This window comes from Molothrus aeneus, chromosome 13, assembly GCF_037042795.1.
Source record: "Molothrus aeneus isolate 106 chromosome 13, BPBGC_Maene_1.0, whole genome shotgun sequence".
NCBI classification, from domain to species: domain Eukaryota; kingdom Metazoa; phylum Chordata; class Aves; order Passeriformes; family Icteridae; genus Molothrus; species Molothrus aeneus.
In genome coordinates, this window is record NC_089658.1 from 18,601,359 (window position 1) to 18,626,855 (window position 25,497).

General features: G+C 44.7%; 1 protein-coding gene across 1 annotated transcript in view; it reads left to right on the plus strand.

Moving 5' to 3' along the window:
• The first annotated feature begins 978 nt into the window (after positions 1 to 978).
• Positions 979 to 25,497, plus strand: part of MAP2K1 (mitogen-activated protein kinase kinase 1) — a 33,360-nt gene continuing 8,841 nt past the window's right edge. The window contains exons 1-5 of the mRNA XM_066558471.1: positions 979 to 1,294; positions 14,647 to 14,857; positions 16,833 to 16,979; positions 20,772 to 20,849; positions 21,356 to 21,407. Of these exons, the coding sequence (XP_066414568.1) occupies positions 1,215 to 1,294; positions 14,647 to 14,857; positions 16,833 to 16,979; positions 20,772 to 20,849; positions 21,356 to 21,407 (568 nt within the window). The 5' untranslated portion in view covers positions 979 to 1,214. The remainder of the gene's footprint in view (positions 1,295 to 14,646; positions 14,858 to 16,832; positions 16,980 to 20,771; positions 20,850 to 21,355; positions 21,408 to 25,497) is intronic.

Below are 25,497 nucleotides of genomic sequence, written 5' to 3' on the forward strand. Positions count from 1 at the left end.
TTACACATCTCAGCAGTAGAGGCGGGATTGTAGTGTTACTCTGTTCACGGAAGTCAGGAAGTCAAATGCATGGAACTCCTTTTATCTCCTGAACCTTATCATGAGATTAGCGTATGTGTCACAGTGCACACGTGTGTCCAGACTGGCTTTGCTGTCCAAACATTGGCTGCTTTAATATTCCATATCCTGCCCCTGAACCTCCTGCAAGACCCACAGCCAAACAACAGCACCTTTACATTCCAGTTCTCCCTGGTGGAGAGAGAACTGCTGTGAAGAACACGTTCCACTGACCATAGCAAGGATAAATATGTATCTATTGCTCTCAAAGCAACTTTGCTACCCCAGAAGGGCCCACTGGGGCACGGACACTCAGTTGTCCTGCCAGGGGGCCATGCCCCGCTGGTGACAGCCCCACACGTCCTGGGCTGAGTGACCCGTGCTGTCCCAGGTCCAGCCGATGGCACAGGACACCTCTGTCCTGCCTCTCCTCCAGATCCCTCTGCTCCCACTGCTTGTAATAGTGCAGTTCACACGTCCTTTAGTATTAAGTGGCAGACTCTTAAAAAAAATCAGTCCTTTATCGATTTGTGGAAGCAAGTTGATGTTAAAGCAAGGCTCTGTTTAAGTCATCATAGAATAGGTTGGGTTGGAAGGGACCTTAAAGCCCATCCAGTGCCACCCCCTGACATGGGCAGGGACACCTTCCACTATCGCAGGGCGCTCCAAGCCCCGTCCAGGCTGGCCTTGGACGCTTCCAAGGGATGGGGCAGCCCCAGCTCCTGTGAGCAGCCTGTGCCAGGCCTGCCCACCCTGCCCGGGCAGGATTATTGCGGCTGTCGCCGCCGACCCCGGGGCCGGGCTGGGGCAGGGTAGGCTCAGGGCAGGAGCGCTCTGAGGGCAGCGCTTCCCGCGGCCTCGCTCCCCGCCGTGCGCGTGCGCGCGCTCCCAACGCATGCGCGAGGCGGGTGCGGGCGGCGCGCGCCGGCGCGGTCCCGGCCGGGCACATCCCGATCCCGGGCAGTGCCCGCCGGAGCTCGGAGCGCTCGGAGCGGGGTCCCGCAGCCGCACGGCCACCTGCCCGCAGCCCGCGGGGGCACCGCCGCCAAGGGCAGCTCCCCGCCCGGTTTGCCGCGCCGCAGGAAGTCCCTCGGACCTGTCCGAAGTGGGGCCGCGGCCGCTCCGTCCGCTCCCCTGCGCGCCGTGTGCGGGCGAAGATGCCGAAGAAGAAGCCCGGGCCGATCCAGCTGAACCCCGCTCCGGATGGATCCGCCGTGAACGGGACCAGCTCTGCGGAGTGAGTGCTGCCGGGGCGGGGTGCGGGCCGGGCCGGGCCGGGCGCTGTCCGCGGGGTGCGGTGCTCCGAGCCCGCCCTGCCCCGCACGTCCGGCCCGGCTGCCGCGGGCACCGCGGGCGGGACTCCCGGGTACCCCGGGCACAGCGCGGGATGCTCGCTGTGCCCTCCGCGGAGTGAGGGGATGCTGCTGCCTTCGGCAATAAACAAACTTCTGTCACACAGGCGAGGGAAAAAAAGCTGGTGAAAAAATAGGGGGAAACTTGTATAACTCCTTTCTCCTAGTCCGTAATGGTGTCTGCTGGGCTCTTAGCTTATATAATTACCTAGTAATGCCAAATTACACGTTTGCGATGGCATATTTCATAAACGTTGTGTATGGGAGAATTTATACCGGGACCCGCAGATTTGTAGAAAAGGTGTTTTGTTTTGTTTTGCCTCGTCCTTGGCTTTAAACCCAAACAATGGTTAGTTTGAGCAGAACTGTTTGTCACTAATTGACATGTTGTGCTGGCTACGGCAGGAGCGTGTGTGGAGAAACAGCTTCGGAGCTCCTCTGTGGGCAACACAAACACGACACTGTAAATGTGGGAAGGGCTGAGCTAATCACGGGGACACTTCTGGGGGAAAAATATATTGGATATAATATTGGATGGTTGCGTGGTGGTGCTGGTGAAGCCTCTGTTGCAGGTTTCTCACGGATGTGGGTGGGCAGGGTGGCCTCGGTCAGGCAGACACAGCACCGGCACCGCCAAGTGATGAAATGTTACAGCAGGTTTTCATTTGAGGTTCACGGGTCAAGGTTCACACCTTGATTTTCAGACAATGGTGTCGGGCTAGCCCTTCAGTGAGCCTTGAAACAAAGGTGTGTCTTGGAGGAGCAGATTCCTGCCCCTGTATGGTCAGTTCGGTCCTCTCCGGGAGATGTAAACTGAGCTGCGATGTGCTGCTGTACCGCGGTGACACAGAGGATGTGAGGCAGCCTTGCAGTGACATGTGCGACTCTTGGGCTTTAAAGTGCTCCGTGTTCATCTGTGCCACGTTTTCACACAGGCTCAGATCTCCTTTAACCACCCAAACATCTAAAAAAAAAAATCAAACAACCAAAACCAAATTGACCGCAAAAGAAATATAACCCCAAAACCAAGCAAACATCTCCCGAAAAATAAAAAATTCAGCATCTAGCAGCTCCAGCTGTGACATTTCTAGCAAACTCTTTTGATGATTAACTGAGTGATGAGCTGTTTAAAAACTGTTCTTTGGCAGGAGTTACTGATTGTATCTAAGCATTATGATCTAAATATTACAGAGCTTTTGTTCTGGATTGACAGGGGGAAAAATACTGTGTTTTTATATTTGCTTGGGTAGCACTTTCCAGTCGATTTTCTCAAGGCAGTTGAGAATATGTTGATTTAGTCTTCAGGGATCTCTGTGCATTTTAGTCTTGTTCTACAGAATAAATCTGATTCACCAATCACTTGCTGCTTGTAGTACCTGATGTAAATCACTCGCTCCCAATATACTCAATATCGTATCTCTTCCCGCAAGAAGTGTCATTAATTTTAAATTGCTTTTACATGTGTGGTACTCATTTACTTGTTGGAAGCCTTTGAAGGCTCCTGGGAGTGCTGGGTCTTTCTGCACTGATGAGCTGCCTTGCTTCATTTTCTGCTCCGTGTGTTGATTTGGCTGGGGTTTGTGTGTGTGTCCCCAGCCCTGTGATCTGTGTCGCACGCAGGACCTTATACCCAGCTTTTGCCAGGCTTAGAGGTGTCCAGTATTTTTAAAAGAAGTAGCTTAGTGAAAGTAAATTCAGCAACCAGTTGTCCTATATACAGCCAGGATTAATTAATCATGGAAATATCCCCTCATCCTGCTAATTTTAAGCCCTCGTTGTGGAAGATTTCAAATAGCAAAGAACAGTTGCATCAGAATTTAAAAATGTTTTTGGAATTGAGTTGAAAACAGTTTTGTTTTTCATTTCCTTAATCTGTAAGGTTGTTTATTTTCCTCCCTGAGCCTGCTCTGGGTTTTTTCCCCCTTTGGTCACTGCCTGAATTCCTCAGTCAGGTGTTTGTGAGGCTGTTGTGCATGCCGTGCATCCCTGCACTGCCATATTAACACTTCCTAAAGCCCCGAGCCTGCACTCCTGGAATTTTGGCAATGTGAGGCTCTGGTTACCGGTTACATACACAAACCTGTCCCTCTCCAAACGCCTCCCTGCTCCTCAGACACGGCCAAGCACCGAAGGAGCTCGAGGACTTGGCAGGGCAAAAAGGCAGATTCCGAGCCAGGCGATGGAATTCCTGTCCGTGAGTGCCCCAAGGACCCCGGCATCCCGAGGCAAGGGAAGGAAGTTCTTCAGGCCCAGAGGCGATTTTGGCACCAGCCCAAACGGATGTGCAGGGCCTGGGGAGCTCTGTGCTGGAATTCTGAGACTTTCTCTCTGTCACAGGGGGAAGGTTCTGTAACTCATTAATGCTTTTAGGAATGAGCACTTCTGACACCGTGACTTCCTGGCAGAAAGGAAGGGGAAAGGGAGGAAATGAAAGAAGGGGCTGGATGATTCAGGATGTCCTGCTTTGCATTTGTGTCCTGTTCTCTGTCTTCATCCTTATTTGGTGATGGGAGCTCATTGACTGGAGCAAGGGAAAGCTTATTATAGCACGTGGTGTGGGGCTTTAGGAGTATGCAGGAGGCCTGGGTCTCATGTGCCTGGCTCTTTCCTCTTTTGTTCCTTCTTTTTCTCATTTTTATCCCTCTTTTTCCTGGCAAGGTAGTATACAGGGAGTTAGTGTGCTTACAATTTAAATACTTGTACCCCAAATATTGAAATGAAAATTTCACAATGTTTCTCTCCGACAGCAGACTTTGTTACTTGCAGCTATTACTTAACAACAACATCCTGTACCAATAATTTTTTCTCGAGGGCCTTCCCAATCCCTGGCTCTGCCCAGCTGGACAACAGAGGCAACTTCATGAGAGGTTTTCCTGTGCCCTGAGCTTCACTTCTGCTTTTGACACTTCCCGCGGAGCCGCGGTTGCACGGCGAGGGCTGAACCTCTCTGCTGCTCTGAGCTGCCTCAGCTCCTCAGGCTGAAACCAAGATGACACTGGCCAGCTGCAGGTTTAATTTCATTCCTTGGAGCTGCACAGATATAATTGTGCAAAGCTTCTGCAGGGAAAGGGAAAAAAACCCAGCTGAGCAAACCTGAATGAAAATTAATTGAAGGAGAACTGTTCTGGCTGAATGTTTAGTGTCTTAATAGCCAAAAGAAACAAGAACAAATCTCCAGTTTATGGATTTATGTTCCTTTCAAACTTCTGACTCTCTGTTGCTTTCCCTCGCTGACAGTTTTCAACCAATTTTTGTTTCTCTAAAGCCAACCCAGCCTCAGAATGTGAAGTAGGAAAAAAAAGCAGGTTTTGAGATAATGACACTTTCCTTATTAGAATAAGTTTTGTGTTCATATGAAAAGAAAGGTGCTTCATGAAGTTCTTTAACTGCATCTTTGTAATTAAAAAAAAAAAAATCAAAGAGAAGGGTCAAACAAACTGCTCTGAAACCTGACTTTTTACCTTGTCTCAATAAATCCAAACAACTTTCCCAGCTCTGGTGTTAAAATATAAACCTTCCAAAAGTGCCTGGGATTTGATTAAATACAAAAATGACAACAATTCTTTTTAAAAATTGAGTGCCACTGACGTTTATGTATTCTATGAGCTTTGACACGATGGGATTGAATTGTATTTTTTTTTCAAAATACAATTCTTTTCAAAATCTGTGTGTGTGTTTTAGCAACAACTGGTGTCTCCCAAATGAAGCCTGAGCTGTGACCTCTGCAAATCTCAGATGTGAAGTATCAGCTACAGTAGGGAGGTTTGTTGTTTAATTAGATAAAAATGAGAGCAAAAAAACGTAGGCAACAGAATTTGCATCTTCTCTGATGTGCTGGAAAGAAATGGGCCCTTGAGAGCGATTTAAGATGGTGTCCATAGGTCTTTATCACCTAAGAAACTGCATTTCTTTTTAAAAAAGAAAGAAAATCCAAAGCAAATTGTGAGTAGAACCAAGTCATCAGGCACAACGTGGCTTTTCAGGGTTTTCTCTTTTTAAAGCCTTAATTATAGCAACCTGTGCCTTAGAACTGTTCAAGCCAGAGAGTAATTTTGTAAAAATGGGTGACTGCAAATTCCAGTCATAGTTTGAGTATTAATTAATCAGCCTTTTCTTCTTGCTGCTGTTTATTCTAGTTAAATTGCATTTAAGGAGGTCCCTGAATGGCTGCTGCAACTCCCTGTGGTCGCTTGGCAAAGAAAAGTTTGGGGATTGTGCAGAACTGGTTTGCACTTCAGTACATATTACAGTTTGCAAAGTAAACAGTTATTGTGCTTCCTGCAATTTTTGGTTTTTTTCACTGTCTTTCTCAAGGGAGCTTCAATTTGGGTTTTTGAGGAGTAGAGGGGCAGGCTTTGTCCCGTCAGAGAAATGGGGCTTTTGGGGCTTTGGGTTTGGGTTTTTGGGCTTTAAGTTCCCATTGTGGGCTCTTTCCCAGTGGATCCTGTTCCAAGAGGATTTGTCCTCCATGGAATAGGTTTTTTTATCAGTTTTATTGGATGTGAGATTAGATAAAAGGAAAGGAAGATTTTCACAGACTTGCTCACTTTAATGCTGGCAGGGTCATTTCTGCCTTGCTTCCTGGGGGGATTTTTTATTGGGGATTTTTTTCCCTTTGGAATTCCTTGGACATTAGGGGAGCTTTTTTGCCTGTGTGCAGTGATCTGGAAGATTAGACCCTGGAATTTTATGACTGATCTGGTTGGATTGCAGTTGCATTCAATATACATGTAGAATTACTGCAAGCTTTTAAATATTAAAAAAGAAAAAAAAGAGAGAGAAACCTTTTTTTTAATCCCCTACTAATGAAGGATTAATCAAACTTCCAAATACATGTGATATGAGAGATTGCATTTTAAATTAAAATATACTCATGCACAGCTTTCTCTTTTAATGTGCTTGAGCCTGGCATTGTCCTTCACTGAATTAGAAATACCATTTTAATGTTACTTAAGTACACTAATAGAACATGTGATCTGTTGTAATAAAATAATGAAAAGTCAGAGCCTGCAGCACCTCACAGACTTGTGCTGAAAAAAATTCTAAGTGTACACCAGTAGCACAGAAATTAATGAATTAAGGGGCACGCTGACCTGTGCAGCTCCTGCTGGCTGTAGGCAGCTTTTTGTTGACAAGTATGGATGTAGGAAGGATTTTAAGACATTTAATACTGTCTTGTTATGTTCTGACAGTCAGATTTAAGCATAATGATGGTAATGGAGGAATACTTTACTTTGAATGAGCTTAAAAAGCTTCAATTGGTTTAGGGGAGTTAAAAATGGGTGTAAAAATAAACGTTGCCGAGGAAATGTGAGGAGGATAAGTGGTGAGGGAAGTGCAGCTGTGCTCTGGATCCAGCTGCTTCTCTTGTCCTTACAGGGAGGCTGCAGACGGGCACAGAGGTGAGATTTCACAACAGGGCTTGTGTAAGATCCTGCTCCTCCTGCAGAGTCTCTCCTCTCCTGGCTGAGAGCTCTGAAGCCACCAGAGGAGCCCTGAGGAGCTCTCAGAGCTCTGCCCACCAGCACTGGGTCAGTTTAGCCAGGGAAACAATCCCACTGCAAGTGGGATTTAATTTGTGAATGGGCTACTTGGGAATGAGAGCCTTGGGGCAGAATGAGACCATCACCCCCTGCCTTGGCAGGATGGGTGACAGAGCACAGGGAGATGCCGGAGTTCAGAAATTACAGCAATTCCTGGCTAGCACAGGTTTTAATGGAGTCATCTCAGGTCTCTGTCCCAAGAGGAACAAATCTCCTGCCAGACCTTCCAGTGTTATCTCACAGCCAGAAAAAGGGATTGAGAGGGTCTGGGTAAAGCTAACATGTAGCTGAATTATTTATTCGTACAACAACACTGCTGTTGTTAACCTGGGAGAAGGGGTTTTGAGTTAGCACTAACTTACAAAACCCAAACATGAAAACTGTGGGGCAGGAAACCACCAGCCAGTTTTTAGAGTGGATTTTTAAACGTATTTCACTGTAAACAGGCGAAACATTGTGAAATGAGCTGAGGAAGGAATTTTCTATGAGGTCTGATAAACCTTTCCATCTCACCTTTAGGTAGTTTGTTCCCTTTCAATTACTGAGTTCTGAATTTTCCAGTGAAAAAGCTCCTCCCCCTTTTTGCCTGTGTTACCTTTTTTCAGCTGCATTTGTTCTCCTGCCATTGCCCCGGGGGTTGCCTGGGCTGTGGCAAGTGTGCAAATTCCACTGCCAAAACACAAGAATGCCTCTTGGAGGTAGAAATGTTAGCTGGCAAAACTGGATTTTTGGGGAAGCGTGTTCTTTCTTCCAAAGACATCTCAATTTTTAATTTTTTTTTTTTTTTTTGAGGAAGCAGTGGATTTCTTTTTCTAATCACTTTTGTCCCTAGCAATTAGTAATCAGATGATTCCTGCTTTGATACGTGCTCAGTATTACTCAGACAAAGTCGTGGTTACACCACTTTGGGTGTCTTTGGAAGTGCAGGGGCACTCCTGGGCAAGGCTCATTCAGTGCTCAGCATCTCTTGGCAAACATCTGTGGAGGAGCCTTTGTCATCCTGAGTCCTGTCTGGGCAGGAGGAGGGTGGATTCCAGCAGAACTCCTCCCTGCTGACACCTCAGGACGGGATTTCCACCTGGATCCAGCCTCATCCATCAAGTGCAGCCCATAACAGGGGATACAAAAAAAGCAGATTATTTTCCTTTACATGCTGAGCACCAGGATGGAGATATTCCAACAGTGTGGGATTCTTTGGATGAACAAGAATGTTCTTTAAAACCTCCTTATGGGTTTTTATAACAAACCCTTGAAAGTTCCTGGCAGCTCTTCCCCCTTTCTTGCAGGGTTTTGTAGAACTCAGCATTGTTCTGTGCTTTTCCAGAACTTTTTTTCAGTGTGGTGGGAAGATGAGTCAGCAGATTGCAGAACACATTCTTTTGGGAAAAAAAAAAAAGTTCTCTTTGGATATAGATATGTGAATATTTTTGTATGTATTGGTACACTTGATTAATATATTAAGTGAAAGTTATTAATTTCTTCTGCTAAATGGCCGTGCTGACAAATGTTCAGTATTATGCAATCCATCCATTTGAAACCTTCCATCCTGGCCTTCTCAGAATCCCAGCTGTGGGGTTTTTGGTCTGTTTTCAGGCAGTTTCTGGCAGTTTCTTTTCCTGCTCCCTGGTGTGGTCTCTGTGGCTCTGGATGGAGTTTGTCCTGCTCTGCTCTGGGCTCAGCTCTTGCACACAGGAGTCTCAATTCTGATCCTGGCCTCATTCAGGGGCCTTGAAAACTGATCCTGTAACTTCATCTTTTTTATTATTGTAGTGGCCCTCAAAGGCTGTGTAGCTGCCACATGGGAGAGTTGGGAAGATACTGTTACTGTAACCATTGCATGTGTTATCCTTTGGTTTTGTCATTATATTTAACTCCTAATTCAGAGACATAAAACAATGGGAATGCAGGCCTTGGGTAAATATGTGTGTCAGCTGATGATCAGAATTTATAATTCTGTGTATTCTCTGTGTTGTGCTTTAAGTATCCAATCAATAAGTTTATTTTTCTGTCCATAAGGAAGTTTTAATTGCCCTGTGGTTCCTTTATCCTGATAATGTTTACTGTTGGCTGGGAAAAATCATGCACAGACATGAAAGGGAGATGGAGAGCTTGAATTTCTGGAGGTTTGGATGTAGAATTTCTTAACTTGAGGTTACAGAGTTGATTTAGGGCAAATTCTGAATGCAATGGTAAGTCCTGAGGAAGGCTCTTAACTCAGAAAAACCCCAAACTCCCTCTCTGTGGTGTTGGTTGGAGAGCTCAGATGCCAAAGGGGTGCCTGAGGTGGCAGCTCCTGCTCAGGGTGAGGGGCTGGAACACCAGGAGATGGAACAGCTGCAAATCCCTGGTGGGAAGAGGCACCCGGGGCACCACTCTGGCCCCTCTGTGCCTTTTCTGCCTGCTGGGCTCTGCCTTCAGCCCAGCCCTGCTGGGTGGCGTGCTTTGGCCCAGGGAGGGGGAAATGGGAGGTTTAATGGAATGGTGGTGAGCTCAAGAGAAAGAGGAGGAGGCTTAAAGCGAAGATTCCCAGCCTAGAGGGAGTTTAGAAAGTTCAGCTGTCCCGTTACTTGGAGACTCAGCAGGAGATTTGAAATTGTGTCTGTTTTTTTCTTTAGAACTCATGCCTTTCAACCTTAGAAAAATGAGAATTTACATGAAATTTGGGGTAGAAGAATACTCTTTTGGACAGAACAATGCTTTTCTAATGGTTTTGTTTTGCATGCCTTTCACTGAGAAATAGATTTCAATCAAATGTCTGCCTCTCTGTCTTTTCTGGCAGTATTAAAGCTCACTCTATGCCATGCAATGTCACTGGGATGTGGAAGTGGATGGTGTGTTAGATATTAGGGAAAAATCCTTCCCTGGCAGGGTGGGCAGGCCCTGGCACAGGTGCCCAGAGCAGCTGGGGCTGCCCCTGCATCCCTGGAGTGTCCCAGGCCAGGCTGGATGGGGCTGGAGCAGCCTGGGACAGGGAAGGTGTCCCTGCCATGGCAGGGGTGGCACTGGATGAGCTGTGAGAAGCCAGTCTGTGATGTGCAGATGATAAATTCACCTACAAATCCCACCTAAGTACAAGGGAAAATTTTTAAGATCCTCTAACACATGGCAAGGATTGAAAATCAACAAGGGTTGAAAACCAGTGTATTTTTCCAGAGCAGACTCATTGCATTTATAGGGAATTTGGATTTTTTTGAGTTGATGCTCTGACTGCAAGTTTTATGAGGCTGCACTGGAGTTAACCCAGACAGACACCTGTGCTCTAAGCTGGAGGACTTCTGGAATTACATATATCTTCCATGTTATTCTGTGAACTGCTCTTTGCTAAAGGAAAAGTTTAATAAGAATTTGTCTTGTTGCCCGGGTTTGGCAGAGTCACACAACATAGTAGTCTGTCTTCTCAAAACCACAGAATGTCTTCATGTTCCTAACACTTAATTTCAGCTCCCTGATTGAGGTTGTTCATGGAAATGATGTAGTGAACTGCCTACTTTCTTCTCCAAATTGACAGTTGTGTGGGCTTGGGGAAAGCATTAATGTCACTGTTCTGGAAAACAACCCCCAAGCTTTGTATCCTCATGCGACAGGAGATCTGAAAGTGAAAGTACTTCTTGATGCTTTCACTCATGCTAATTGTTCAGCTTCAGCACTGATAGTAGTGCCTTTGAACAGATATTTGACAAATTACTGGTAAAGGCTCTCAGAGTTTTTTTCCTTTTTCCCCTGCCACACTTTTTTTCTTCTCTCTCTGAAGCAGACTTTGGAGTTGAGTTTTACTGCAGCCTTTAGGGTTGAGTGTATGATTAACTTAGCACTAACATGAATTTAAAAAAAAAAAAAGCTCCCAGGGATTTGGAGTACTAGTATTAATTAAGGACTTATTTTCTGGTTTTTGTTATGCCATGATGTGCTAGCAGCCTACAAGCAGCATTTCCCTTCCTGTCACTGCTTCCAAGAGAGCAAGTGTGTTCTGAAGTGTTCATGCATCTCCTCCAGGAGCGCTTTCCTCAGTGCTGAGGTGGAGCCGGGAGCCTCCCCTTGCCTCCTGTGCGTCTCTGGGTGCTGAGCGCTCTCACTGCACAGGCTGTGGCTCCTCCCTGCCCAGCCTGCAGTAGGAAACACAAATGTGGTTCTTGCTGCATTCTTCTCCAACCTGGGAGGTCACAGAAGTGCCACGGGGGGATGCTGCACTGTCAGAACACTCCCTTGAGCACAGAAAGAAGCAATGGGAGTTAATAGGAAAGATCCTCCCTGATCAAATGTGGATGAAGAGAATTCCTCCTCTAGGGCACCTGGTACCTCCTGCTGCCCTTGAGAGAGAGGAAGAAACAGGCAGCTTTCCTTGCCCTGAGTGTGTATTTTGTTGAAGCTTCCATTTAGTGAGGAAGGGAGAGGTCTCACAGTAATTGTGAGCACCCAGCAGTGAGTGCAGGGCTGTTGTCTGCTGGCTGTGCAGGGTGTTTATCCTCCTGCCAGCTGAGCAGGGAGGTGTTTGCTGCTGGTGTTCTGTGGGATTCCTCTGTGTCCTTACCAAATGGAGGAGGCAGCTCTGACCTCCCCGTGGCTTCCTCCCAAGGATCACCCTGGAGAGCTGGATGCCATCCCTGGTGCAGTTTAGTGTGTGCTTGGCTCCCAGACTGCTAGCAATAAATGAAATGATCACCTATTGCCTCAGAGCAGAGCTTGGCACTGTGGAGCCCTGAGCTGCTCTGATGATTTCCTGCTTTGATGGATCCCTGGCAAAGCCATGGTGCCTTGACAGTGAAAAACACAACCCCAAGACTGCAGCAGGTAATGGGGATGAATTTTAATAGGAATCTTTGTCTCTGAATAAAAGTTTTATACAAGATTAAGTGACTCCCAATGCTCTTTCTGGAGGCAGACAGTTGCACAGTAGCATGTTGCTATTTTAGCTGCCAAAGTTCCTGAACATTTTTGTGGTGCCTGGTGATGAACTGTCTAAAATATTCCCTCTTCTGTATTCTGGATGTGCTGGTTTCATTCAGTTTGTAAAACTTCCTGTGTAGTGATTTACTTTTCCACCTGTTTCTCTGTGCTTTGGAACTTGCTGTGATGCTTTTACCCAGGTGACAGTCCCAGGTACCAGCCAGGGGAGTATTCTAACTGTAGTTGGAGTTAAAAACTAAAACTTCCAAAGTCCTGCCTCCTGGAAATACTCTGAGTAGGTTACACCACTAATTTAGATGACAAAAAATGCACCTTCTATTTACCTGTCTGCATTTTAAATTGATTAATGTCCAGTCCTTCGAGCAAGGAAGCAGAATGAAAAAAATCAATTCCTTCCTGATGCCTGACATTCAGTTATTATAGTTCTGTTCTTTTGATAAAGCTAAATGTTGGTAGTTACACTCTGAAACATGATTCTGACAAGGCATTTGCTGCGTTCATATTTTTCTGATTAATTCACTTTACAGTTAGAGAATTGGTCCTGAAAATCTGAGAAATTCATTGCTCATCACTGCAAGTGAAATTAGAGATTAGAACATTTCTGATTTTTGGTGGCCAAACGTGGTGGGGAAACCTGAGACGCTGAAATTCATGAGATCAACACTTCCCATCCGGGAGAGCCTTTGGAACCTCTTGACCTGTATTGAAGCGGGGAGCCCAGCAATAATTCATAGTTTCAAGCAAGGAAATGCCTGTTTTAAGTGAATGCCAAGTTAATTTAGATTGAAGCAGGCAACTTATAAAAAACCAGCTTTATCCAGACAAACATTAGAGTAAATAGATGTGATAAGTGCTATCCTAGCAAGTATTTTTGTTCCTAAAGCACCAGCAGGACAGTTGTTTGTTCCCTCACACCAGCAGTCTGTCTGCTCCAAGTCATGTGCTCAAGCATCTCTGCGTTGTCTCCCAAGCCAAAGCCCCCTTCTGCCTGAGAGAAAAACTGAATAGTTGTTTTCTTCAAAGCACAGCAAGGAAAGCCTTGTTGCACTCTGTTTCTGTGTCTCTAGTTTGGGTTTTTTTTATTTCAAATGGACAACCCTGGCTTATTCAGTAATCCTTAAAATGACAGCAAGTTTCTTCTCAAAACCTGTAGATTATAATGAAGATTTGAGTTCTGTCTTCTCACAACAGTAATTTTCCGGGGTGAAACACGGAGTTTGTGTGCAGCATTTGTTACTCTGGAGTTCATTGCAGGAAAGGGAGGGATGCTTGACTTTGCCTCAGCTTTTCCCCTGTGCTCTTGGTGCAAGAAGAGCTGGTTCAGGTGTGTTCTAGGAAAGACACACCTCACTTTGACTCCAGCCTGGAATTTGTTTGCTTCACTGGGCACATTTGATGGGGAAAAAAAAATAATCCAGGGATTAATCATTCAGTTATCAGCATTTCTGGACTTCAAAAAATGTGTTTCTTTCTTAATGATTCCCCTTTAAAACAGAGGCAGTAAAACAGATTAATTTGGATGTTCTTGTAAGCCACATTTATCTACCTGGGGGATTTTTCAGTAGGGATACTCCAGGATTATTGGTGTGTGATTATGTAGGTATAAAACAAGGTATGAGGACAGAAATGAAGTTTCTTTTTAAAAGATAGTATAAAAAATTTTTGCTTTGGTGAAGATACTTGATTTTTAAGGTAAAATAGAGACAGGTGTGGTAGTAGTCATGCATCCTCTCAGCTGACCACTGGCTGTGAGGATGTCCCTTTGTACAACAGATTTTCAGAGTGAACATTTTATGAAGTGGTGAATAGAAATAGTTTTGATTATTGGTGAAATTTAATTTTTTCTAAAGGAAAGTAGTTCAGTTCTTCATAATTCTGAAGAAATAAATTCTTTTCCTCAGATTCTTCATCCTAGCAACACTGTATTCCCTGGGAACATTGCATAAATTTGGTGAAGCAAAACAGGTTCTTGCTGTTAAATATTTACTCTTGCAGCACCTTATTGTTGCAGTTGGAAGCAGGGAATTTTAAAGGAGCCTTTAAGCTGTCATATTGGAATGAAGCATTTCCATAGGAACTGAAGTTGTTAAAATGTTCCTGGAACACTGAATTTGTGTCTGTAGTTCCAAAATTAACTTCTGCATAAAGTTTTGGTTTTCTATTTTGTGTTGCTTAAAAACATGAATCCTCATGTTAAAATGAGGTTTCCAGCAGATGTGTCCTGAAACAAAATTAAAATAAGCTTAAAACCTTTGGGCCAAAGACTTTCACATTTCCAGTAACTTGGTTTTGAGTGTGTTTGGCTGGGCTTGATGACTTCTTACTGATAACTAAATTAGAAATTTCTGAATGAATTGTTGGTTATACAGTGCTGTGGAAATCAGTCAATAAAACATTTAGGCAAACTCAGGAGGAAATTACAACACAACCTTGAAAACACACAACTAAAAATAGCGTGGAGTGCTGTGATTCAGGAGCTCTCTCTGAGCAGAAGTGCAGAGTCATGAAGCCACTCCTGGAGCTGGTGAAACTCAGCATGCCTGGATTGGGGCAGGACCTCAGGAATGGGGAAGCTGGATATCTTGTGTTTGTCCTTGTTTTATCTGGGATACAAAAATGAAACTCAGTTTACATAAACCAGAGGTGCAGCAGCCCATCTCACAGGGGCGACTGTGCAGGTTGGGTCCTTCTGAACAGCGTGTGCAGGTGCAGGAATGGAGTGATTTCACTCTGACCTCTGTTCCCTCATCTCCCCTCCCAGCTCTGCTCAATCCTTGTCTCTCGTGCAGGACAAACCTGGAGGCCCTGCAGAAGAAGCTGGAGGAGCTGGAGCTGGATGAGCAGCAGCGGAAGCGCCTGGAGGCGTTCCTCACCCAGAAACAGAAGGTTGGGGAGCTGAAGGATGATGACTTTGAGAAGATCAGTGAGCTGGGAGCAGGCAATGGTGGTGTGGTCTTCAAAGTGTCTCACAAACCCTCCGGCCTCATAATGGCCAGAAAGGTGAGGGGGGCAGAAAGAATGACCTGGGCATGGTGTTTATAGAGGATGTTGTCTCTGAAATACAGGGGAGTTATTTAGAGAAATAATTGGTGGTGACACACAGAAATTCCTATTTAATGCCAGCTCTCAGAGAAAGGGATGTGTTTCCATCAGTAGGAAATGTTGCACTTCCTCATCCTACGTGAGCATCCCAGTTTTTCAGAAGTAGTGTCACACATGTTAGTAATGAAAGGGTTGGCATTTGTTCCTCCTTTTCCCCTCTCACACAGGAGTAGGAGGTCTAAAAAATTACTGGAAATTATCAGTTAGACAGAGGTGGCAACATTCTGTATTCTGGGCAGTAAATTTAGAGGAATGGAAAAGGTATCACCTGTCTTAGGAGCTTCCTTCACAGGCCCACAGCAGAAAAGAGCTCTGGATGAGACTGGGGAAGAAGAGAACTCAAAAAAAAATGGGAATGAGGGAATGCATTGGAGTTCAGTGACATATCCTGTTCTGTAGCTCCATCCTGGGATTCAGAGTTTCTGGGCAGGAAGGGACTTTTCCTTCTCTGAGAGTATTTTTCATGCTTTACAACCTGGAGCAGTTGTGACCTAGTTTGCAAGAGAACTGAGATTTATTTTTTTTGTGACTGAAATAGCTTGATGTTTTAATTCTCATTTAGTTTACATGAGGAGCTTTCACTTCCTGTCAATATCCCTGGGAACAGAACACTCATCCCAGGTCCCATTGTTTTACTACACTGGGAACTTCCCTTTTTTTGATTGAGAAGTTGAAGAATTCTTTAAAAGATAGTATAAAAATAATTTTCTTTTTAAGGTATTTCTTTTTAAGAAGGGACCAGCGTCATGTTCAGCAAAACTAAAGGAAAATGTGCATGTGCTAAGAATAAACTATGCTGAGGACATTGGCAGTTTGAGGAGAAGCAAGGGAAAATGCCCAATTCAGAGATGTGAGAATTACAAAATGCACAAGTCACTGAGGTTTTCTTGAACTGAATCAATTTAATTGATTTTTGTTTTTTTCACCTGCTGTGGGTTTAACAGGAAATTTTGCCCCAGTTCATTAATATTTGATGCAACTGAGATGTTTGCTGAATTGTGCTTTTTTTCCATTTATTAACCAAAATTTCATTTCCATAATCTTTCCTTTCACATAGGGAGCACTTATCCCATTGTGTGGGATAAACAGTCTGGTGGGGAAAAGGTGCTGGGGAGTTTTTAATGGGAGCTTCAGCTCATTCCTTCCACTAATGCTTTACAAACACCTGGACAGGTTTTTTTCAGCAGCTGCCTCTGAGTCAGTGCATCTTTGACACATTTCCCTAAGGAAATGTGCTGCAACAAAAAGTTTCTGCTGGAGAAGTATTTTGTGAAAAGAGGATGGAATTCCTGCCTTTTCCTGGGTGCTGTGTTGTTTTGTTTTCCCTTGGCCACTAGTGTTGGATTTTGCCCTTTTCTGACCCAGGGATGGGGCAACTGGGAAGTGTTTTAAAAACTTTTATTCCATTTTCAGTCTCATGGGAAGGGTGAGAGAATAAAGATGTTATAATTCACACCATCACAATCAGAAACCAACTATTTCTTAATTACAATACAGTACAATACATTATTATAATTACTTCTTAATTGCAATATATTATATAGGTTTCTTAACCTATCAGTTTTTACATACAAATGACATGCATCAGTTTACATACAAATACATACTATGTGAACCTTCTGTCAAGCTTTAAGAATTCTCTGCAAATTCATTTCCCACACACTGGGAAAGCAAGGATGGATTATTTTACAGTTAAATTGTAAAATAATTCGGGTTGGAAAGGACCTCTGGAGGTTATGAGATGCTCAAAGCAGAGTCAGCTCTGAGATCAGGACATCTCAGGGCCTGCCAGGTGTTGAAAACCTCTCTGAAAGGCACAAATCATCACTCCTGAAGAGTGGATTTGATTTTATTGGGTGGGCTTCTTTTGCAGTTAATCCACCTGGAGATCAAGCCAGCCATCCGCAACCAGATCATCCGGGAGCTGCAGGTGCTGCACGAGTGCAACTCCCCCTACATCGTGGGCTTCTATGGAGCCTTCTACAGTGATGGGGAGATCTCCATCTGCATGGAGCACATGGTGAGTGCCAGGAATTGGTTATTCACTGATGGAGAGGTCTCCATCTGCATGGAACACATGGTGAGTGCCAGGAATTGGTTATTCACTGATGGGAGATCTCTGATGCCTTGTGCAGGCTGACCTGGAGCAGAGGCTGGGCAGAGTTCCAGAATAAAGCAGGGATTCATTCAAAGCATCTCCTCCATGGATCCACCTTGGGCAGCACCAGAGCCCAGCCAGGGCTGCACCCAAGATGAACCAAAATGGCCCCAAAATGCACGGCCGGGCACGGGCTCTGTCCCTGGGATCAGTTCTGCTCCATTTGCACCTTGCAGTTCATTGTCCCATCCCAGCTTTAGCCCCTGCAGTCCCACCCTGCTTGTTTTTCTCTCTCCAGCCCACGGGGTTTGTGCTCTTGGGCTGAGGTTTGGGTCATTTGTCCTTGGTGCCCAGCTGGAGCAGGAATTGTTTTGTGTCCCTGCTCTGTGCACAGAGCTCAGCATCCCTCATGTGAAGCCCAGACCCCTCTAAAGCAGCACAGAACCTGAAAAATATAAAAGCTGAAAGCTGAGGCATCATCTCCATCTGCATGGAGCACATGGTGGGTGCTCAGAAAATTTATTTCCTGGGAGTTTTCCCCTGGGGTTATTCCCTGAGCCTTCCTGCAAACCCTCAGTGCCACCAGCACTGCAGTTACCCAAGTTCTCTGCCCCTCTGAAGATGTGGTTTGGATTTACTCTGCCAATCTGAGGTTGGGATTGATAGGAGATGATTTATCCCCTTCTCCACTGTCTGCCCTGCACAAATGTAGCTTCCCAATTGCTTCTTTTTTATCCTTTTGTTGTATTTAAAAATATTTACCCAGTCCTGCTACTTAAACACTTGTTCTGACTGGGGTTCAGCTTTGTTTTTTCTGCAGAATGAACCAGATCACTGATACTGCAGCTGTGCAGATTCTATTTTTTTTCTTATTTATATGAATCCATATTTTGTCTCTTTTTTAAATGTTGCAGAAAATGCAAACATGAACAACAGTGGGCAAGCCCAGAGGGATCTTACACAACTTTTTTAATGCCAAAAAAATATTTTTCACCGTGTTTCATTTTAATACAAAGTACACATTCTTCTCGACATCTGTTTGCCTTTCTCCAGCCATATGGACTCAAAACATGAAAAGTAAATTTTCTGCAATTAAGGGACAGTCGAATTTGTTACCTCACTTGGTGGAGGTTTTTAACAACACAGAGAGCACAATACAGCCAAAGACCTCTTTATTTTTTCCCCTGAAAGGAGCTGTTTCTTTGGAGAGATGCTGTATTTTTTCTGGAAAGTGCATGTGATTGTTGTAATGCTTCTGTGGTCCCTCAGAATTTTGAGAAGGAATCGATGGTTGCTTAGGAACCAGCGCTCACCATGCGGGCTCCAGCATGTGGGAGCCCAGGGGAAGGTGTGCACCCCCAAAATCCTAATTCCTGCTGGCAATGGGAAATCCAGCTCTCAAAATTGAAAAGAAGAGTGAAAAATAGGAAAAATGGTGGTAAAAAAAACTGTCTGGGCGTTGCTGGAGGATATGTTAAATGTCACAGATGTGCACAGCTGCAGTTGCTGAAGGAGCCTGTGTGTTGCCACATTCCAGAGGAGAAATAAAAGGCCTAAAGAATCTCAATTTATTTGTCAATGAGAAAATCACCAGCAGCAATCAGGGTTTGTAGGTTCCTAAGCAGGGAATAATATATCTGACAGGGAATATTATGTCTGACAGCAAACATTTTCAATTTGAGAGAAGGCAGGGTGAAATCTGGTGGCTCAGTGCTGAATCTGGTGCAAGCCAGACTGGATACTACATTTTACATAGAACAGCTAATCAATAAGTTATGAAATCAAAAGAGAGGTGGATTATCATAGTCTTAATTTATGTTATTATTATGCTATTATATTATCTATATTATCATTCTTATACTATTGTTATAATCATAATTTATTATTATAATCTTAATTTAGCATTAAGCTTAATGCAGATCATTGGTAGAAGTTTTTGGTCTCCTTTTGGATAAAAGATTGGATGAAAATCTCCACTGTGGTCCTTTTTTCTTTCAGTTGTTACCACTCAGAAATCTTATTTTTAGCAGAGGGTTACAAAACCTAAGTAGGATTATGAACAAAAAGTTGGAGGTGGAACGGGCATGGAACTTGAGTGTTTGATATTTTTAGGTACCTAAATTCAAGATCAATGCCTAACTTTGCTTAGCAGCAGGTATTTAACAGGCAAAAGGGTTGGAGGCAGCTCCTGCAAGACACTGAAGGCTGCAGCCGAGACGAGGCAGCTGAATTGTGTTCAGCCTTGCCCAGGATCAGAGCTGCTCCTCAGGGAAGGGGAAAAAAGGCTTTTTTCTGTAACAAAATTATGGTTAATGCACCAGTGTCTCAGCAGAGACAGCTGTCCAGAAATTCAGACTGGTTTAACAAGAGATTTCTAGAGATATTTTTTTTTTTCTGCTGGTGCATTTTTAATCAAGTGTGGAGTATGTGGGTGTGTTTTTTACAAAAATACGTGATCAGATAAGTATTTATATACTTCCCTTCTCATAAGAGTTGTAGGTTTTAGTCCTCAAATAATAAACCTTTGTGTTCCAGTGGTTTTGCTTTCACCATGTGTAAATGTTGATGGGAACTTCCAAAGGGGAGGTTAAGGCAGAAGGCAATTCATTACTCCAGCTGGATCTTTATGGCAAGTATTGGGAGTTATCCAGTGCTGATCCAGACAACAGGATATGGTTTTGAATTGGAAAAATAACTTTTCAATTTCTTCTTTGGTTGTATATTCTTTGCTCCAGAGAATCCAGACCTTATGCAGGAGTCTATTGTTGAATCAGTTGCTAAAAATAAACAGCATTTTTCCCAGTTTTCCTTTTGAAAAGCTCTTAGCAACAGTGGGGATATATTTGCCTTTGCTGGGGGTGTGTGTGCATGCAGGCAGTTTATTTAATCTAATAAACAAGGCCATGGCTTACCAGGGAACCTTCCAACCATTTTCTCCCTATTTTGGTTCTTTCTGTGCCAAACCATCCTTGGAAGAGTCACCCTGGAGCTGCAGAAGTGACAGAGGCAGCTCCTCCTGGGCAGGACCTGCTGTGGGACAGGCCTGGGACAGGGATCTGGGTTCTCTCATCATCCTGGGGTGCCTCTGGCAGCTGTGGCTGCCCCTGCATCCCTGGCAGTGCCCAAGGCCAGGCTGGATGGGCTTGGAGCACCATGGGACGGTGGGAAGTGTCCCTGCCCCAGGATTAGAGGTCCCTTCCAGCACCATCGTTCTGGGATTTTCAAGCAGAAAACTCTGTCTCTTCCAGTAGGATGAGTTTTCAGCCCCATAATCAGGATCAATAAAATCTTGTCTTTCTATCTCTGGAGGAGGAGGATTATGGTGGATGGATGTGACAAAAAAAAAATGCATTGGGCAGAAAATTACAGAAACCTGTGCAATCTTTCCTGCTTGCTTGTCACTGTTTGTGGGCAGTGCTGCCTCAAGGAGATCCAAACCATGGAAGTGCTGCTCTGGAAGAGCATTGTGTGCAGTGTTTATTTGAGTGGATATTGTTAGTGGCCAAATGTTTATTTAAAATAAACACAAACCTGACTGATTCCTCCCGAGGAGTGATTTATTTATTTCAGATTTGCACCACAACAATGTTAAAGCAAACATGAAGAGCAGCTTGGGATTTTTTTAAACAAATTAAGGCTTCAGTTTACAGCCCTGCTTAAAATATTTCAGAGCAATTTGATTCAAGTTTTGACTATTGAAATATTTCTTGTTAGGATGGTGGCTCCTTGGATCAAGTGCTGAAAAAGGCTGGGAGGATTCCAGAGCAGATCCTGGGCAAAGTTAGCATTGCGGTGAGTGGGGCAGGGGTGGCACCTCTGGGCTTGGCTGGGCACTGCCACATCCAGAGGGTGGGGGACGGGGAAGGAGGGAATATTCCCAGGTTTTTCAGTGTGCTTCTTCATTTTTCAGTTTCTCTTTGTACGAGGTAGCTGTGGGCACTGGGATGAGTAACACATTCTGGGGTGTGTGCTTCGAGTTGCTGCTTTTGCATCAGTTGATGCTTCTGGATGAGAGCTGAATTAACACTTTCTTATTTTTCAGTATTACCTTTTTCTCTCCATTCTGCAGCAAGAATGTGTGCAGAGCTCTCTGTACACAGAGCTCCCAGGAAGGGGTTGGGTTTGTTTTTCATTTTTCTAGTCCAAGCTGGAGGGGCAAATGAAAACTCAGTGTTGATTGGCAGTGATTACATTTTGGGGTTTCTGTTAAGCTGCATGAATTTGGAATTCTTGTGCAGACATAGCATTCAACTCTCTCTTCTGCTTCCTAAATTAATTTCTTTTTCATTTGTCTCTAGGTAATAAAAGGACTCACATATCTGAGAGAAAAGCATAAAATAATGCACAGAGGTGAGATAAAAGTTTGTGTTGTAACTTTCCTAGAGTATAATTTTTATTTACATTAAAATGCCTCTTTTTTCTGTGCTTGGTTCTTTATGGGTCCGTATGGCTTTGGTTCAAAGGGCTTTTCTTGGACAGTGTAAGGCAAACTTTTTGTTTTAAATCCAAATCTCTTCCCATGACTATCAGGTGTCTTCAGCTTCTGTCTCCCTGCAGCTTATCTGGGTTTGTAATCCATGCTTGAACTGCTGTTCTTGCATTTTATGTGCACATAGAACTTGTCTGTGTTTGAGACTGATTGCATTGAAAACCTCTGAGCTAAATTTCATTTGACTGTTCAATAGTCATTGCCATGAAAACTTTTAAAAGAAAGTCACTTTTTCCCCATTCGTCTTACATTCACATTCTGTTTATTGAGAGCTGTCATGCAGAACTGCATCCTTTGCATACTTTAAAACAATTAAAAACCATGGTGAAGCTGTGTAAAATGGGAGTGTTGCTTCTCCTGGGTCTTTAGTCACTTTAGAATAAATGTACTAAATTAAATTCTGCTTTTAATTGCCCTTTTCAAAATCGGGCTCCTCCATTAATCTGTTGCATGTTCCATTAAAGAAGAATGACCCTTGGTACAGTAATAAATCCATTTTTGCTGCTGTGGGTGTGCTGTGAAGGTGGGGCTGGAGCAGTGCTGGTGCCCTGTGTGCCACCCACAGCAGCTGCTGGGCAGCTTTGGACCACAGGGGAATACTCAGATGATAAAATATCTGCAGCAGACATTAATGCATGTCTGAATTTACATTTATTGCCCAGACCAAAGAGAGGAATCAGCAATCCCAGCTTGCACAAGCTGTTGTAGGATCACCTTACACATGAAGTTGTGTTTATCACACATTCCTGGTTTGTGGGGTTTTTTTAAACAAATATAGCTCTCTTGTGGAGCAGGGAGGTTGGAGGGAGACTCTAAACATTTCTGGTGACAGTTTCAAAGCCATTTGTCTGTGTTCAGAGCATAAGGACTCCAGGGAAAGAGATCACCTTATTTTAGGGCACCCTGGTAGAGTTACTGCTGCATCTTGTCCTCGAGTCAGCCACACCAGTGGGTTGTTACTATGTTGGTTGCTTGGGGTTTTTTTTTTAGGTTGATCTTGCTCAGCTGAGACAGCAGTTTTTATTTATTTATTTTCAGTTTTACCATCTGTAAATCTGATAAATCAAAAGTGAAGCCCTCCTGATCTTGTTTAAGTGCAGCTTAACCTCGCGGTGTTTGCTGGGTCAGAGGTTGCACTGCAGGTTCATGGAGCAACACAAATCAGAAATTCCTCTTTGCATTGCTTCCAGTTGTACTGGATTGAGGGTGCCCTGCAGTGTCCAGCTCCATGTCCACGTGGTGGTTTTTGTTTCTCAGCCCTCCTGTGTGCTCTGACAGCAGCAGGAATTGCTGACCTTGTGCCCTCCTTGCAGAAGCTGCTCTGTGGTCACATCACATCTGTGGTGTCTGATAAAGAGGGAGCCAAAATGACATTTTGGGAGTTGATCATGGCCAGTGCTGGCAGCTAAAAGGAGAATCAGTCAGAGCAGTGAGTGCTTCTCCCTTCTCTGGACAGCCAGAGCCAAACCTGCAGCTTCTGTGCTCGGTGCTGTCCGTGGGTCTGTCTGTGCCACTGACCTTGTGCATTCTTTGGGCTCCCCTGATGAAGGCTGGAGTGCAGGTGAAGCTGCTTCTGGCAGTTTTTCCAATCTGCCTTGAATCCCAGCTGAGATAAACAGTGCTGGTAAAAGCACTTTTCCTGTAACTGTGTCAGCATTATTTCATACACAGCTCTAATAATTGGAGATTTCTGTGCTTTGCTTTCTCTCCTGCACTGACAAGGTGAGAACAGCATCTCACATGGGCTGTTTGTTTTCACTCATCCATCCCTGGGGAAAATGTGTGCACTTGGTGGGCTTGTTTTCAGCAGGATTTATTGGAGTTCTGCTGTGGGGAGAGTGGGTGACTTAAAAATGAAGAGACATCCCTGTTAAACATGAGAACATAGCAACAAAGGGCCAAAAGAATCTGTTCTTAAATCTAAAGACAGCCAGGCTTGTGAGAACTCATTTGCAGGAAGGAATTCATTCCACTGATATGTTTTATTACTTGTGTGGCAATATCAGCAAGTTTGGAATATTTAACCCAAACTGCTTCCATGCCCAGCTGTGTACTGGACTGGCTGAGGAAGAGTGTTCACTGTCATTCCAGACAGCTCAAGGGAGAAGGTCTGGGGGCTTAGTAGAGCAGGAATGGGAAACAGTCCTTTCCTAGAGGAGAATACAGTTCATACAGTTCTGTTCTAGAGGGTTTGCTCATGTGGGGCACTGTGCTTTGTGCTCTGGTCCTCTCTGAGCAGACAGGAATGAAATCACAAAATCTCTGGAAGTTCAACTGGTGGGATCCAAGGCACAGAACAGGAAGGGGTGAGAAGCACAGCTGTGCTGGATATTTTAATAATCTCTTCTGTTCTGTAAAATAAAGATATCTACGGTGCTGTCTGGGGTTGAATCCTCTCTGGAGGGTCTCTCCTTGCAGGGAAGCTGCTGTGGAAGGTTTTGAACCCCAGCTGGAGGCAGCAGCTCAGGGAAGCAGGGAAGTGTCGCTGCTCTGTTCCAGGGCTGCAGTTCCAGAAGATTCTTGTGAGATCCTGCCTTGACAAATGGGAACTGATTGGAAGATCCCAAAAATGAGCTGCAAGACACATCTCTGCTCTGTGTCTGCTCACATGAAGCTGGTACAGAGTGAATTCTGGCTGGAGGTGCTATGACAACGCCCAGGGCCACCTTTCAGAACGAGCCTGTGGGGCAGAGCAGAGGAAGGAACCTCTCACAGAGATGATCAGGCATTCTGGAAATTTCTCTGTGTTACCAGCTCCCTTTGCAGTGCCATAAATCCTTCCCCCTGGCAAAGGACTTCTCTAGAATTCTCTTCCTGGCTTGTCTGGGATGGTATATAAAACATCTTCCACTTTCTTTAAAGCTGAAGTGCTTACATAACACATTTTGTGTTCCTTTTGTCTGCTCCTTGCAAGTTCCAGCATACATTTTGCAGGATGCCTTGGCATTCCTGTTCCTCTGGCAATACAAATCTCTGGTTTCCAGAGAAACTGCTCAAGTGCTCAGAGGCTCTGGAGTGAAAATAGAATAGGTGCTACATTTAGAGGGGTGGAAATGCAGCAGCCTTCCAAACATCACACTGATCACATGGGGTGCCTTGTGTGGAAAATGAAAATACTCCAGGGAGGAAAAGCTTTGTGCAGAAATGCAGAGAGGAGATGGGGCTGTGCTGCTCTGAGAGCTGCAGTGTGGCATTGCCACCTGCAAAAACACTGAGGGGAGACCAGGGGGAGTCTGAGACTTCAGGATGCTCGTAAAGAGAATTGTTTGCCACTGGCAGTGCAATGGCAATGATTTTTTCTTTGCCATTTAATTATGAAGAATCAATGAACTCCAGAGATGAAAGTGAGGATTTACATCTTTGTTTTGAGTTTGTAGCTGTGCTTTGGTGAGCAGCACAAACCTGGCTGGCTGTGCTTCAGGCTCTGCTGTGCTCCCAGTGTGTTTTGCAAACAGTTTTTTCCACCTTTCCAAGCTTTTGCACAGAGCTTTGAGTGCAGATTCCTGTGCAGCTGGGAATCTCTAATCTCTGCTTGCTGCTTCCTTGCTCCAGCTGCCTGGGCTCTGGCTTGGGTGGTTTTTAGCTCCTGCTGGAGTTCTAGACTGGAGGGTCGAGCTCCAGCCTGGATCCGTCCTTTCCACAGTGAAGGGTCCCTGTGGTGAGGTCTCAGCAGGCAGAGCTTGCCCAGAGCAGGCAGAGCTTGCAGAAGGTGCAGTGTGTGCCCAGCAGGCCAGATCCTCCCCCTGGGCTGGGGAATTGAAAGCAGCACACACAAAATACCTGCCTGGATTTTCCATCCACAAATCAGAGCAGGAAACTGTGCCTGGACATTTCACTTGCCTGGAAGGGATGGCAGGACAAAAACATGGAGCCACAATTTCCCCAAGTAGATCATTATCCAAACTTGGTGTTACTCCTCAAAAGGAGCTGATGGAGGGGGGGGCAGCTGGA